Consider the following 15,193-nt stretch of genomic DNA (forward strand, 5'->3'; position numbering starts at 1 on the left):
GCTGTAAGCACCCCAGCCAGCCTCTGTAGGTCCTTATTGTACTGTTCCTTGCCAGCAGCATCTCACCCTGCTAACTGCTGCCCTACAGAGGATACTGCTGTAAGCCAGCTGCCTAGCTTGGCAGTTCCTGGTCTTCCAATGTTTTGCTTCATTTGTGAGACTAACGTATAGCAAAGGAATTCTGCAGCAGCTCCGCTGCTGGGTGGAAGGCTGCCTGACAGACCAGCAGAATGCATTTCACTGCAAAAGTTTTCTGTAAATAACACCTCTGTGGATTTTTGCCTCAACTTCACTTATTACTATTATTATTTCCAAATTATGTGGCTGATGGTGTGCACAGGCTGCTCACATCCTCCTCTGTGTGACCCGAGTATTTTCTTGTTGCATCCAGTTGCGACGTTGCAAGTAAAGGCTCGTCGTGTCCCGTGTGGCGGCAGCAGTGGGAGCAGATACATGTGGAAAAACCCACTCCTATTTCCATGCAAATGTTCTTGTTGCTAATAAGTGTTGTTTCGAACAGGGAGTATAAATCCAGCCCCCAAGGAGCGCCGGGGCTCGCTGTTTGGGGCTTATTTTAGGGTGGCCTATAAGGGCTGCCCCTGCCAGCGACTGGAGTCGCAGCCGCCTCGCAGCCCACCCGACTCTGCAGTGCGAGGGATTTTTGCGGCCGGCGAGCGGGGCATTCCCGGCCGGCGCCCGCAGCTCCGGGCCGGGCCGGGGATCCGAGGCCGGCAGAGGCTCCGGGCGGAGCAGGCACCCCGAGTTCCGACCGCGCTGCGGGACCGCCGCGCCGCTGCCGCCGCCGCTCGGTGTGTGCCCGCGGGCGGGCGCGGGGCGGCGCGGGCGGCGGCGCTGTGCATGCCGGGCGCGGGGCGGCGCGGGCAGGAAGCGCTCGCTCCCGGCCGAGCCGAGCCCCTGTGCAGCCGGCGGCGGGGGCGGGCACTTGCCGCACCGGTGCCGCGGGGGCTGGGGCACGGCGGAGTGCCGCGGCGGAGGCAGCGGCGGGATGGGGTTGGCTTCCTGAAGCGGGGCGGGGGGGGGAAGGGCGGGAGGGGGCTGGTTTCGCATTTCGGTCCCTCTCCGCCCCCCTCCTGCCCTTCTCTCCCAAGTTCGCCGCTCTGCCGAGGCCCCTCCGAGGCGGCTGGCTGCGGGCTGCCCTTGCCCCGCTCCCGGCGCTGCCCGCGGGCGGGGGAAGCCGAGGCGGGGAGCGGGGGAGCGGGCCCACCGCCCCCGGGGAGGCTCCGCTCCGGGGGAGACGCGGGGGGAGGCGGCTGGCACAGGCGCCGGGCTCCGCCGCCCGCCCCCCGGCACCGCCGCCGTCTGCCCAGCGCTGACAGCCCCGGGAGATGGTGACACATGAAGCGTGCGGGAAGGACCATGGTTGAGAGGACCAGCAAGTTCTTGCTGATCGTGGCCGTCTCGGTGTGCTTCATGCTCATCCTGTACCAGTACGTGGGGCCGGGGCTGAGCCTGGGTTCCCCCAGTGGCCGCTCCTACTCGGAGGAGCTGGACCTCTTCCCCACGCCGGACCCTCACTACGTGAAGAAGTACTACTTCCCCGTGCGGGAGCTGGAGCGGGAGCTCGCCTTCGACATGAAGGGCGAGGACGTGATCGTCTTCCTGCACATCCAGAAGACCGGCGGCACCACCTTCGGCCGCCACCTGGTGCAAAACGTGCGGCTGGAGGTGCCCTGCGACTGCCGGCCCGGGCAGAAGAAGTGCACCTGCTACCGTCCCAACCGCCGGGAGACCTGGCTCTTCTCCCGCTTCTCCACGGGCTGGAGCTGCGGGCTGCACGCCGACTGGACCGAGCTCACCAACTGCGTGCCCGGAGTGCTGGACCGCCGGGAGAGCGCCGCCGCCAAGACGCCCAGGTACCGGCCCGCCGCCCTCCGCCTCTTTCCCGCGGGCCGCGCACCCCTCCGCCCGCTGGCGCTGGCCCCAGTCCTCCCCGTGCGTTGCAGCGTGCTGCTAACGTGCTGTGCCCCAACCTGCCCCGAACCTTTCCTCCGCTGGTTCACCTGTCCTCCCCTCCCGCCCTCCGGGCTGTGCCCTGCACCTTCCCTGTGCATTCCCAGGCGAACACCCTGCTCGCTCCCTCCCGCGTACCCAGCACGCTGCACCTTCAGCCCACGGTCTTCTGCTCCAGCAGCTTCCTTGCACCCCTGACCAAGATTACGTTTGTGCCACCTTTTCTCTTTTCTACACGTTTAGTCTTTATCTCAGATCTCACTTGCCACCTTTCAGCACGCATTACACCATACCCTAGTCTCAAGCTTGCCTTTGTCATCAGCTTTGCCCTAGCCTGTGCACCCCTTTTTCTCCAGCTGAAATTGTGCTCCAGTGCAGCTGAGGGGAGACACACAGCTCCTCATGCTCACCTCCGTGTCTGCCTGAGAGTTTTTTTGCACATTGCAGAAAACATCCTTTGAGCACTTTTTCATGTATTCCTTGCTGCTTATTTTTTATGGGAGACCTCAGGTGAAATATTTTGGAGAAAGGAGCTACCTTGTGATATTCCTTGTGTCTCCCTCATCTGTGCACCAGGCGAGAGGGAGAGCTGTCCTAAAACACTCCTCAGTGCATCCCCATTGAACACGCAATGTATTTCTGCCCTCTTATCCCATTATTTCTCTACCTTGGTCTCTTTGTAAATGATAAGCTTCAGAGGAATTTTCTGTTTGAAGTACTCTTGTGAAGACAGTGGCTTATATTAAGATCTCCAAAGATTATGTTCTTTTAGCTCAGTATACCTTTGTGTCTTTTGTTTCAGGAGACAGGTTTTTTTTTAATTGGTGACTGTTTTTTCTAATGCCACGCACACCTTCCTTGACACTTCAGTGTTTTTATTATGACACTTTGTAATCTGTTTACCTTTAAAGTTTCATTCTTAAAGACGTCCAAGATCTTAGGCTAACATTTGCTTATGCCATATGCTTTATTTATAGGCATAACGTTAATACCATACATAATCCCTTTAGTGAAAAGTGGCCTTTAAGAAAGTGTATTTTAGCATAATAGCATTTTTTTCTCCACATTATTTAAAAACGATTTTTAATTATTTTTCTTTCATTCGAGCTGTGTGTGATTGCTGGAGTTCTTTATTGCCTCTGTCATGATTGCTGCTGTTTTCAACCCGTTTCAGTGTTAGTCATCCAAGTACTGTGCTCAAATTGCTGTCACACTGCCTGACCCAGGAGCAGCAAACTGAAGTATGTATCTAAAGCGCTGGGTATTCAGGCTTTCCTGTGGTCTCTTGTTTTATTAATAAGGTGCTTGAAAACACCTGTAAGTAAAATATCCTCAGCCCATCTGGTTGCTGTTGAGGTTTTAGTGAAGTGTTGTAAGGAAAAATGCACATAGTTCAAATCTGATCTTAAAAAGAAACAAAAAATGACCCGTTTTGTTTTGTGAACCTTGGCACTTGGCTAGCAAACCATTAACCTTATATAAAGACCTGTGTGGTTTTGTGAATTTTCTCAGTCTTGTATGCTTCCATTAGCAATTTTGTACTGAAATCTGTTATGTGTTCAGTATTTAGCCATCTCGTCTTACTTAGCAGTTAGTTTTTTGTATAGGTAGCTGAGAGCAGGACACTTCAGGTTCAGAAGTAGCAATTAAATTCCTTAGTGCAACTCAGAGGAAGTTGAGAACCAGAAGCCAATTGCCTCATCTCAAATGCTTGTAAATAAGATTTTCTTTGCCGTTTGTTTTGGAACATCAGGAAGTATCTGCTTTTATATGCTTCTTAACTGTCTTGATTTTGGATGTGCAGGAAAAATAATGAATCCTGTCCCATTCCCTCATGTCTCTGCAGATCCAGATATAGTTCTGCTTAATGTGGTCTCTTTACTTCCCTTAAATCGAAATTAGAACTTAGTGTCAGAACTGTGTTTTGGAAGTTTTAGATAGTCTGAGGTTTATCGCCTTGGTCTGTTAAACAAAAACCAGAATTTACTGTTCGTTGTATCCTGAGGATGGTTTTGGTGCAATGAACAGCTGCTGGTTATTTTAATAATACTGTCCTAGGATACTGCTCTGTTGTACTGCAGTCTGGTTTAGTAGCCACCTTCACTGAACTATTATTTATGTCGTGTGAGAAAATTGGGAATAAGAGACAGGCAATGCTTGTTTAGAATATTCAGTGGATTTTCTGTGTTAGAAAAAGGACAGTCTTGTATGAAGTCCATTACACTAAGAGCAATAGAACTTTATTTCTCCATTGTGAACGTTGTATCTCTTATGTTGAAATAGAATGTTTTTGCATAAGGTACATGCTAGAGAGGCTACTGTTTTATAATGGAACTGAACTATGAAAATACATATCTCTCTTTCAAAAGAAAAAAAAAAAAAAAAAAAGGAGGACTAAACAACTATTCCAGCAGGGTTCAGTCAGATTCTAATATTATCCGTTCTGGGTGTGGGAGTACAGTCTTCAGCTTTTAAACCTGATGTACTGGCCTCTGCTTTTGCTGCTTAATGCAAAGTTTAAACCTTTGTTCTTCCAACTATAAGTTTATCCCCCAAAACAAAACAGCTGACTTCTGATTACAAATAAATTTACCTTCTAGTGAAGGCTGGAAAGCATGAAGGTCATTCAGTATTGCCCACATGTACAAATCATGAGCTTAAAGCTGTTAGCTTTGTAAGGAATGCAGTTTTATCACTGCACGGTGCCCTGTTGCACTACATTCCATAACCTGTGCATGGTACATAAATTTACAGTGCAATTGCTCTTTTTATTGTTCTCTGTTCTGTGTTAGACTTAATGATTAGGAGTCCTAGATTGCCAAAGACTGAGATTATTTTGTTGTTGTTCCTTTCTTTTACATTGATACAGTAAGCAGTTAGAGATGGGTGTTTTAGCTCTGATGGGTCAGCACTCCTTAAACAAAAAAAAAAAAAAAAACAACCACAAGGAACTCTACTGGTTCCCGTCCCTCTGCCACCCTCCCCTAGTGACTTTCTCTGTTTTGTATTCAAAAGACTTCTGGGCAAGCACTTCTTGAAACAAATGTTATGTTTTATACACAGCTAGTAAGAAAAAAAAAAAAAAAGAAAAAAAAAAAAGAAAGGAAAAGATTGATTTGTTTGGGGGCTGTAGAACTTGAGACTCCGAGGAACTCGGAAGCTGGCTATGATTATCAGTTAAGTCACTTAGCTGCAGTTCTCTTCATGGCTTTAGTAGAGGGCAAATTCCAATATTTTGGGAATGGAGGCCTATTCTTTCCTGGTACTGTTAGGTGTAAGTAACTGCTGGAAAAGACTTTAAAAAAAAAAAAAAAGCAGCAGATAATACTAGGATGTGTGCTTTGAGTCATCATGATGATACTTCAGAAAGCAGAGGCTAAGCAGTTTCTGTGAACTGCTCCCTTAAATTTGTCTCACCTAAAACTACAGGACATCTAATCTCTTCCGTTGATTCTGAAAAAAAGCCAAACTTTTCGGTCAGCTCAGTTCTTTAATTTGACTTCCAGAATTAAAAAAAAAAAATCTCTGAAGTGATCGTCTAGTAACTAGTCCATCTGCTCCATTAAAGGACTGAATGAAAGCCCTTAGAGGTGTTGGAAGGCTTCTCTTGTTAGCCCCTGGAGGACATGTGATTCAGGGCCCTTCAGCATCCTTCAGCCATGCTCCTGACACAAGAGCAGCGGTAGGTGTTCTGAGATTGTCCTTGTAGGACACTTCATGCATGAGCTTGACTCTAATGTAATGTGCCGTAGGAACAATAAAACAAATAAATGACACTGAAGGAATTCTACGTGCTTCCTCCCTACCTCTTCTAAAAAAAAAAAACCCAACAACTACAAACCCAAGCCGCCCAGGCTTTGTTGCTGTCCTCCTGGTTTCTTCTGTCTCATGAAAACAAGAGCATCTAAGTTGGGCATTTTCCTGAAGACACATTGTTCACGTGGAGAGGATTTGAAGGCATACAGCTCCTTTAAAAATACGTTTTGTGCCAGCTGCCTGTTGCTGTGGAGAACCTGTGTACTTGGTAGAGTTTTGGAAGGGCATTGCTTGGCTCTGTGTTTCCCCAGCTCACATGCATGCTCTGCCTTCTGTTAGACTGTTTCAAGCACCGGGTAGATTTTTTAATTTTTTAATTTTTTTTTTTTTAATTGAGCCACTTCAAGACACTAGCTTAGCTTGGCTTTGTGGATGTGTTTCTGTGCTAGTCTGCCATAGAAGTTTGGTTTCTGAGTTCATCTATGGACAAATAAATTGGCAAAAGTATTTCTTTGTGATTTTAAAAGCATGTGCACACTTCCAATTTCAATATTATTTCTCTAAGTTTCATATGCTTTAGAAATAAAACAATTGTAGTCCACATACTTTTATGTAAGAAATCTATGGCAGGTTAGTAAAACCTGCTGTTAAACATATCAGTCCAAGTTTTGGAATCTCTCTGATAAGCTATTTAGAGCTTATGTTTTGGGCTGTGTGGTGTTTTGTTGGGTTTTTTTTTAAGAAACAATTAACAGGGCTCAGCAGTTTGTTAGTTTGATTTTTCTGAAGTGTGAACTTTCACAGCTTGCAACCACGTATCTGTCCCTTTGCAGGGATCTGTTCTTGATGAGGTTTTTTATTATATGTGTGCTTAGGAGCTGCAGAGACACATTGTCAAGAGACCAACTGTTTGAGAATGAAAGGCTTTACCAAATCATTTTTATAATATTAGCACTTTTTAAAAGCTTAGGCTTCTAATTCTTTGTGAAACTCTGTGCTGGGGGTTCTGAAATACCTGTCTGCAGAGAGCAAACGGCATTTTTTCCACTCATCAGTTCGACTCAGACTAGTTTCTCTTAAAGACTAATGGAGAAATATCAATATAAAGCCCTTTCCAGTAGCCTGATTCTTGCCTCAAATCCTTAGCATTTGGTGTATTTTAAAGCCTGCTAGTCTGATGTGAAACCTTTTGCACCTGGTTGTGCTCACTCATAAAGCCAGATTGGTCTTTCAGAGCCAGATAATTCTGAAGGGCTGGAGAGTTTCGTAGTGAAAAATCTTTACATTTGGCATCAGAACTAAAAGTAGCTGAAAGTTGAATCTCTTCAAATAGCTGCCTTAAGTTTGAGGTACTCTATTTATCTGAGCTTAAGACTTTTGGCTACTATACCAGGCTTAATTACTCTTAGGGGTTTTTTTTTGTGTTTTTTGTTTGTTTGTTTTTTTTATTGGCAAAGCATAAGGATATGTCCTTAGGCTTGCCCCTGCCTGAGAGTATACTTATACTAGCCTGATTTTGCAGAACTATGCATTAGGCTGTTCTTCATTAATCTTTAAACAAAAGTTGCATCATAACATAGTAATTTTGTTTTTCTGCTTACAAGTTTGCAAACACTCTTTACCCAGACCTCAGATCTTGCCTTTTTGCCCTTATCCGTTCCCACTCTACAAATAAAAATGTATGCTACTCTGAGTAAAATATTTGATAATCACCTTTTTAAAAAAATATATCTAACAATTTAGAAATAATTCCTTTAAAAGAGCTGGCTTGAGTTTTATTAATAACTGAACTAGATGCTTTGATACATACTCCCAGTGTAAGGACAGTCTTTAAGGAATGGTCCACTGTAAATGCACAGCTGATACATCCCACCACACTACTGCATGCAAATTTTTTGAGGTTAATTGCTTAGAGATTGCAGTTTCTGACATTTTCTGTGAAACATCTTGGCTAAAGCAATTCTGTGCCCTGTTTTCAATACTTTGTTGGATGGTCCTGTTTTGTCACTTTGAAATGCCAAATACAGAGCCTGTTCTCTATCACTCATTGAGTAGTATTCTGGTACCTAAAGGGGGCTGATAGGAAAGATGGGGAGAGAATATTTAGCAGGGCCTGTTGTGGAAGAACAAGGGATAATGGTTTTAAAATAGAGGGAGGTAGATTCAGACTGGAAATAAGGGAATTTTTTTTTCTTTTACAATGAGGGTGATGGAGTACTGGAACAGGTTGCCCAGAGAAGTGGTGGATGCCCCATCCCTGGAAAGATTCAAGGCCAGGTTGAACGGGGCTCTGAGCAACCTGATCTGATTGGAGATGTCCCTGCTCCTTGCAGGGGAGTTGGACTAGATGGTCTTTAAAGGTCCCTTCCAACCCTAACTGTTCTGTGAATTTTAGTGTGCATATATCTCTTCCAAACTAATGTGATCTTGAGCAATGCCACCTTGTGAACTTTGTCACATCTAGAAAGAAATCTGTGATTTAAGAAAAAAGGAGTTCATTAGTGCTGTAGAGGCTTTAGATGAAAAATAATGTGTGATCTGCAAGTGTGTGAATTTGATGGCACCTGTTAGAACAGCTGCAGCCTTACCTGCGGTGACTGGGTGGACATGCCTGGGTATGGGTACTAAGGCCTCTTCCCTACAGGAGACTGGTGAAGGTCTTCAGTTGGATATTAGGATGTAAACTGGAAGAGGTCATATTACTTCTTAAGAAAGCACTGCTAGAGGAGATTATAACTTGGAGATTATTACAATACTGCCTTCCCTCTGGGCCATCTGTTTCTTCTAGCAAGGAGGAAGAGATTAGCCTCGTCTTGTGGCTTCTTCTTTCATTGATTTGCAGGGTTAGACTTAATGGGTTTGTTCGGCAGTCAGCAGAAGCTTTTGGCTGCCTTTTGTAGAAACTGGAGGAGTGTAAACTGGAATCTGTTTTCTAAAAAGTAATTCCGGATGTGCAGGCTCAGAGTTATTTAAGAAAACCTTGTGAGTTCATTTCAGAGGTGGAATTGATGCTGTGCCTTATCTGAGTCATATTTGTATGCAATGCCCACGCTTCCTGCTCTCACCAGAGTCCTAGATGACTCCTTGCCAACATGTTCCTAACCCAAATGTTAGTCACAACAGTGACAAGCAGAGCCACCGAAGAATCATGATAGAGATCAGTCAAAGGGGTTGTGGTTTTGACTGTGGTATTCTAGTTACTTTGACCTGGAAGCAGAGTGACTGTACAGACCGAACACACCTAATTTTAAATTCCATTAGGAATATCTGGCTTATCAAATGTATCTCACATGTTTTGAGCCTCCCTATTGTACATCCTGCTAGCTTTTTAGATTATGGCTTTTGTACATCTCAAAAAGTGGCAAAGCAGCATGGACAATTGCCTTCAGTCAGTCATAGAACCCAGATTACTACTTTGAGTCTTTATTTTAAACTTCCAGTTATTTAACAGCAACTTTACCAAATTTGTGGTAGTAATGCTTTAAATAGGTAATATTTTGTCAGTGAACACTTGGGCTTGTGCTTGCTTTAGAAAGCCAAAGTGGCATAGCCTAACTCCACAAAGCTTATCTTTGTTTATGCTTGTATTTCCAGAAAGTATCAGAGCAGAGAGAAATTTTCCATTATTGACTGAAATTGTGCTTTGTCAAGCAAAGATGAAGCATGGTCTTTATGCCTAATAATCACAATTGTGATAGCTGCCAAGTAAAGATTTTTTGATGGAGTCTTGCTTGGTGGGGGTGGAAGGGAATGATACTTAAACATCAGAAGCAAATGTCTTCCTAAACAAAGATGTTAGTGATAGTGTGTTTAAAGAGTATATGAGGCACAGGAGGAACATAGAGCTGAAGTTGTCCATTACAAATTCTCTTGTTTCCAAAATGGTGCTTGACCTTAAAAACAAAACAAAAAAAATCTCTACTTTTTCTGAAGGAATTGAAGTAAGAATTGAGGAGGGAAAAAGTAACCGCTAGCATAGATTCAAGGCAACACAGTTTCTCTAATCACTTTCAAATGTATTTTTGTTCACTCTTCTATTTCTGTAATGCAGTACTCTGCTGAATATCCTGTCTGAAAATCTCTCTGAAGAGTCATTTGGAGATTATTGCCGTAAAGACAGACAGAACCTTAAACACCTCTGTACTGTAGCATGTCAAGTTTCAGGTCTGAAGAGGATGCTTCAGATAGTCTTGTGTGTTACTGCCAAAGTGGGAACTGTTTACCAATGCATGGCTGTTGGAGTCTGAGATAACTCATGATTGGAAAAAGTGTTTTCAGGAAGGGTCAATGCAGAGAGAGGTTGTCAAACAAATACTTAATAGGATTTAGTTGTTTCTGCTTGTATTAAATCACATACATCAATGCTTAGCCTCAGAAATATGATATATGATATACTATACTGAATGCCACTGCATCCCTACAAACTGCTGAGTAGAGCTAAGGATATGAAATATTCTGGGGCATCTCTGTTCTGGTGGTGGATCCAGAAAGGATTAAGAAACTCTTGTTGTCCACCTCTAACTGTAACCTGACTTTCTTAGCAGTACTAATTATATAGCTCTTTCACCTGTATGTCTCAAAGCCTCTTAAAAGACATATGGTAAATAGCACCTGGTTCACAACCTAAAACAACTCTTAAGTGGTCTGTCTTGAAGTTGGCTTTGACTATAAATCTCAGACTTATAGGTTAATATACAGACCTTTCCTGCATAGCGACTTTGCCTCTTTCAGAAGGAACTGGTTTCTTAGCATATTATTACTACTTTGCTCTGCACTTCCCTTCCTTCCACCTCGTTAATGGTAACTTCTACATAACAGCTCACCTATGTTTTTATAGAGGAAATATTTCACAATTTCCTGCCAATTTAAACAAGAAAACAGTGATTTGTAATTAACTTTTCATGCTCTGACTCTGTATTTTGCTTCATTACTAATCTCCAGCCTATTAAGCAGAGATTCTTTGATTACACCTCACTGCAGATTGAAATATTATCATTCCTATTATGGAGCTCTTCTGTGCGAGGGGGGAGCTTCCTGAGCCACCTTCGCGTTTTTATTTTTAAAATATACCAAATTTCCTTTTTGGGTAACGTTAATCTTGAATTACTAACAAGATGATTTAAGATTTTCTGGCCAAATAGCATTGCTTAGACTTTCAAAATGCCCACTGACTTCTCATTGTCTAATTTTGGATGCGTTGAAAGGGGCCTGATTTCTGGACAAGTGCTAAAGAAATACAAGTGCTGACTTCTAAAAACTCCTTCCACGTATTGGAGTTAGTCTACATTTTAGCCTTAGTTCTTGTGTTAATTAGACATATACATATATAGGATACTTGATTACAGGGAAATATTCATTGACTTTTGAAAGAAGATTTTGTGAAGAGCATGCATTGTTCTTTCCTTTTTTATCTTAAACAACTTAAAGAAAAAAGTATTTTTTGTATTTTTTCCTCTCAGGTCTCTCAGAAAATTAAAATGTCCAAACAAATACTGTAAAAATAGAATTGACTTTTTTGTTTAAACTAACAGCTCTTGCTGCCCTGACCCCCTTGCTCTCAGTAAAGATTTTAGTCAGGATACCTGTGACCCTGTATCAAAGCTTTGGGGAAAAAAAATCGATGCCTCATAGCTAAGACAAACAGCAGCAGCGTGCTGACTCACCAGTTTCCTGAAAGGTTTTGCTTTCCTAGTGGAGATGGGGAAGGAACAGGGAGCACAAGAATCGCAGAGTATAATCATAATCAGGTAACCATCCCTTCTGTTAACATACCTTAAATCATAAAAGACAGGATTACCTTCTTCTGTTCTTTGCCCCTTTCTCTTCTCTTTCTTGCTGCTTGTACCTTTTTTAGGTCTTTTGAAAGAGAAAAGACAGATGTGACTTGTGTAGTTCTGCAAGGAGGAAGATTGAAAGGATTTATCCTGTCTACTGAAGCAAGTACAGTAGGGGTTGTTTTGATGAAAACCCCATTAAGAGAAATACTTCATCCATTGTACAGTGTACAGCAAAGCCACTACGCATGCACAGGAGCCATTTCAGATGAGGAAATGCCGTAGCATCTTTTCTAGGAGGACAAAACTGGAACTTCTTGTTCCAAGCATCTGAGTGGAGTTTCCATCACTGGTTATACTGTTGTGGTTGGTGTTATTATTTGCAATACATCCAAAGTAAATCGTCCTGAGCCTTTTTTTCCCCCGAACCCTTCCTTTGATTTATTTGACCAGATTTCCATAATGTTTTAAAATGGCAGCTCCTTTCTGTTATGTACATAGCCTGACTTCAATAGAGCCTTAGACCTGGCCAAAGACTTCACCATTAATTTCACCATTGTTGTAGTGAGGTCCTGTGTTTTTAACAACCATATTGTGTTGTGTGCATGAGCATTCCTGCTGTTGCTACCAGTAGCTTTGATTTTGAAATATAAAATTATGCTAAACACTAATGCCTCAATATTGCCCTTCTTTATTCAAGCTGTTATTTGGGCACACCATTTAATCCTGCTCTTTCTCTTGTACTTTGCAAACAGGCTTTGTCAGAGCAGTGTGTTATTTCTTCATAATATCTGCACAACCTTTATTTTACATCCCCTGAACAAACATTTTCCTCCAGCCTGGCATCTTCTTGTGCCTTGATTACTTCAATACTATCTCCCTGAACTTGATAAATTAAATCTTTCTCTTTCACTTTAGAGATCTCTTGCTGCCTAACCCTTCTCACTCTCATAAGTTACTGGAAGTAGGACTTGTATTCTGAATCAGCCAGTAGTCTGCATCACATCTTGAATTGTCAGGCAAATTCAATCACAGTATCTAATATACCCTGTCTGCTTGTCAAGGAAGAAGTTTCCTGCGTTGAAATGCAAAGTTTCTTGGTTGTTGTTCATGACTGAGAGCTCATAGACCTATGAGCTTATACACACAATGAATGCTGTTATCAATGGAAAAGGTTAGTGTTGGTATTTTGATTAGACATCCTCAGAAATGTTTGATGCTGTAGCAGGACTTGAAATGTTAGGATTGTTTTTTGTCATATAGTTTACTTGAAGGCTGTGTCATCTCTGCGTAGATGCTAATGACTTGACTCTTCATCATGTGTGGTGTGCAAGCCATGGCCAAAGCAGTCCTCTATGCCCAGAAAGTCCTACAATGTGCTGCAAACCATCTGATTGCTTTTTGGGTGCTTCTGTAGTAATCACTTAATAAAGAAGTGAAATCAGCTATATTTTCTTAGAATGGGAAAATGTGTTTAATAGGATGTATTACTTTTTGTTTTGTATGCTTTATTCTCTTGCAACATGTCACATGCTTTGTTAAATTAGGGTAAGTCAGAAGAGAGTGAAATAATTTACTTAAAGCTGTGCTTCATTTTTTGGCTTTTTTTTTTTTAACCAAGGTTTCTCCCCATAAATCTGTATGATCACCTTCCTCCACCTTTCTTAGTCATGATATGAATGTAGTCCATTTGCATACATTTAAGAGTTTCCGAAGCTGAGTAGACTAGCAACCTTGAGCCTTGACATGGCAGGAAGTTACTAAAAAACTGTCCCATGTTGTCTATATTTAATATATAGAAATAATAATAGATATCTCACTGTTATGAGACCTCACCTGGAGTACTGTGTCCAGCTCTAGAGCCCCCAGCATAAGAAGGACGTAGACTTGTTGGAGCAAGTCCAGAGGAAGCCATGAAGATGGTGAGAGGGCTGGAGCACCTCTCCTGTGAGGACAGGCTGAGAGAGTTGGGGCTGTTCAGCCTGGAGAAGAGGAGGGTCTGGGGAGACCTTATAGCGGCCTCCCAGTACCTAAAGGGGACTGATAGGAAAGATGGGGAGAAACTCTTTAGCAGGGCCTGTTGTGACAGGATGAGGGGTAATGGTTTTAAAATAGAGGGAGGTAGATTCAGGTTAGACATAAGGAAGAAAATTTTACGATGAGGGTGGTGGAGCACTGGCAGAGGTTGCCCAGAGAGGTGGTGGATGCCCCATCCCTGGAAACATTCAAGGCCAGGTTGGACGGGGCTCTGAGCAACCTGATCTGATTGGAGATGTCCCTGCTTCTTGCAGGGGAGTTGGACTGGATGGCCTTTAAAGGTCCCTTCCAACCCAAACCCTTCTATGATTCTAATTCACAGACTGCTTGTGATGGGGAGGATGTCACTCTGAACCCAACGTTTCCCAGAATATGGAAAGAAAATCCATGTATCTGTTTTCAAATGCTGGTTGTATCTTGAGATTTTTATTTGGATTTACTTTTTGTTCTGATTCTCAAAGAGCCCCCTTCTTAATAGGTCAGGTAATTTTAGGCTTACAAAACGTAACTATGCCAACATCAGAAACAACTGTTAATCTTTTCAAATTTAATAGAGTCAATACACTCAAATCTTTTGAGTGAGGTATTACCGTCTTAGGCTGAGCCTCTTAACACTACTCAGGAAGGGTTGTTTTCATGACTTTAGCTAAATTGAGTGAAGCTGACACCTGTTTATGCAGCCAGTCATACGTAGCAAACACATGTATTGGAGAAATTCAAAATTAGCCAATTACTACTTTCAGCACTTACACTTTAATAGCCAGTTACCAATTTTGAACCCCAAGTGTTCAGAAATTAGGCTCCAAGCAGGCAAAGTATGCTAGCACTTTATATGAAAGCATCATTTTCTTTTTTTTTAGAAAATGCCAGCTTCAAATATTGAAATGATAAAACAGAAATTACCGAACGGTACATGAGTTTTGATTTGAAAAAATAACCCTGTCGTTGACTGTTTCTAATAACAGAAGTGATCTCTTACTTGTGACTTGGGTATGTCAGGAAGGGACTGAAACAATTCTATTACTGTGAACTTGAATTTAGTCATACGTCATGCAAGCTGATGTGACTCCCACCAAAAACAGCTTATCAGAAAGTTGTTCAACAGCAGGAGAAGTTGTACTTAACTTCTGGTCACAAAATCAGCATCTGAGATTGAGAACAGAAGGAGAAATGAGATAATCGGTCCTTAGCTGAGGGGAAAAAGAAGAAACCACACATACCTTGTGTTGACAAGGATCTTCAGGTATTAGGTGGTTTGTTAGTTAGCAACAAAGCTTTTTGTTAAATGACCATAAAGTCTTTAATCTTGGTGAAGATGTAGTTTGAATTTCTTGCCTTTCTTTCCAACAATTTCTTTTTACCTTGGAAGTTCTCTAGGATTTGATGCTGAAACTGTTTAATTGTTTAAGGAGTAATATTGGACTAAGACATGCAAGAAAAATACTTGAAAAGTCTAGTGTGAAAAAAATATAGTATGTGAGACAACTAGCTTAGTAAATTTTCAAGACATTTGTCCCTGGCTTCGAAAACATATTTAGATCTTCAACTGGCAACTGCTAAGAATATATTTTTATAATATGATTTAGACAACTTCTTGGAAGAAAAGTTTGGCAAGTTCTGTGTAATGTTTTAACTTTTTCCTCAGTATGTTAGCT

At 42.5% G+C, this 15,193-nt stretch overlaps 1 protein-coding gene across 1 annotated transcript in view; it reads left to right on the forward strand.

The window, feature by feature from the left end:
• Window positions 1-1,014: 1,014 nt before the first annotated feature.
• HS6ST1 (heparan sulfate 6-O-sulfotransferase 1) overlaps window positions 1,015-15,193 on the forward strand; it is a 198,259-nt gene continuing 184,080 nt past the window's right edge. Inside the window, exon 1 of the mRNA XM_086754726.1 lies at window positions 1,015-1,874. Within this exon, the coding sequence (XP_086610852.1) occupies window positions 1,357-1,874 (518 nt within the window). The 5' untranslated portion in view covers window positions 1,015-1,356. The remainder of the gene's footprint in view (window positions 1,875-15,193) is intronic.

Source organism: Chlamydotis macqueenii, chromosome 9 (genome assembly GCF_036417535.1).
Source record: "Chlamydotis macqueenii isolate bChlMac1 chromosome 9, bChlMac1.mat, whole genome shotgun sequence".
NCBI lineage: Eukaryota > Metazoa > Chordata > Aves > Otidiformes > Otididae > Chlamydotis > Chlamydotis macqueenii.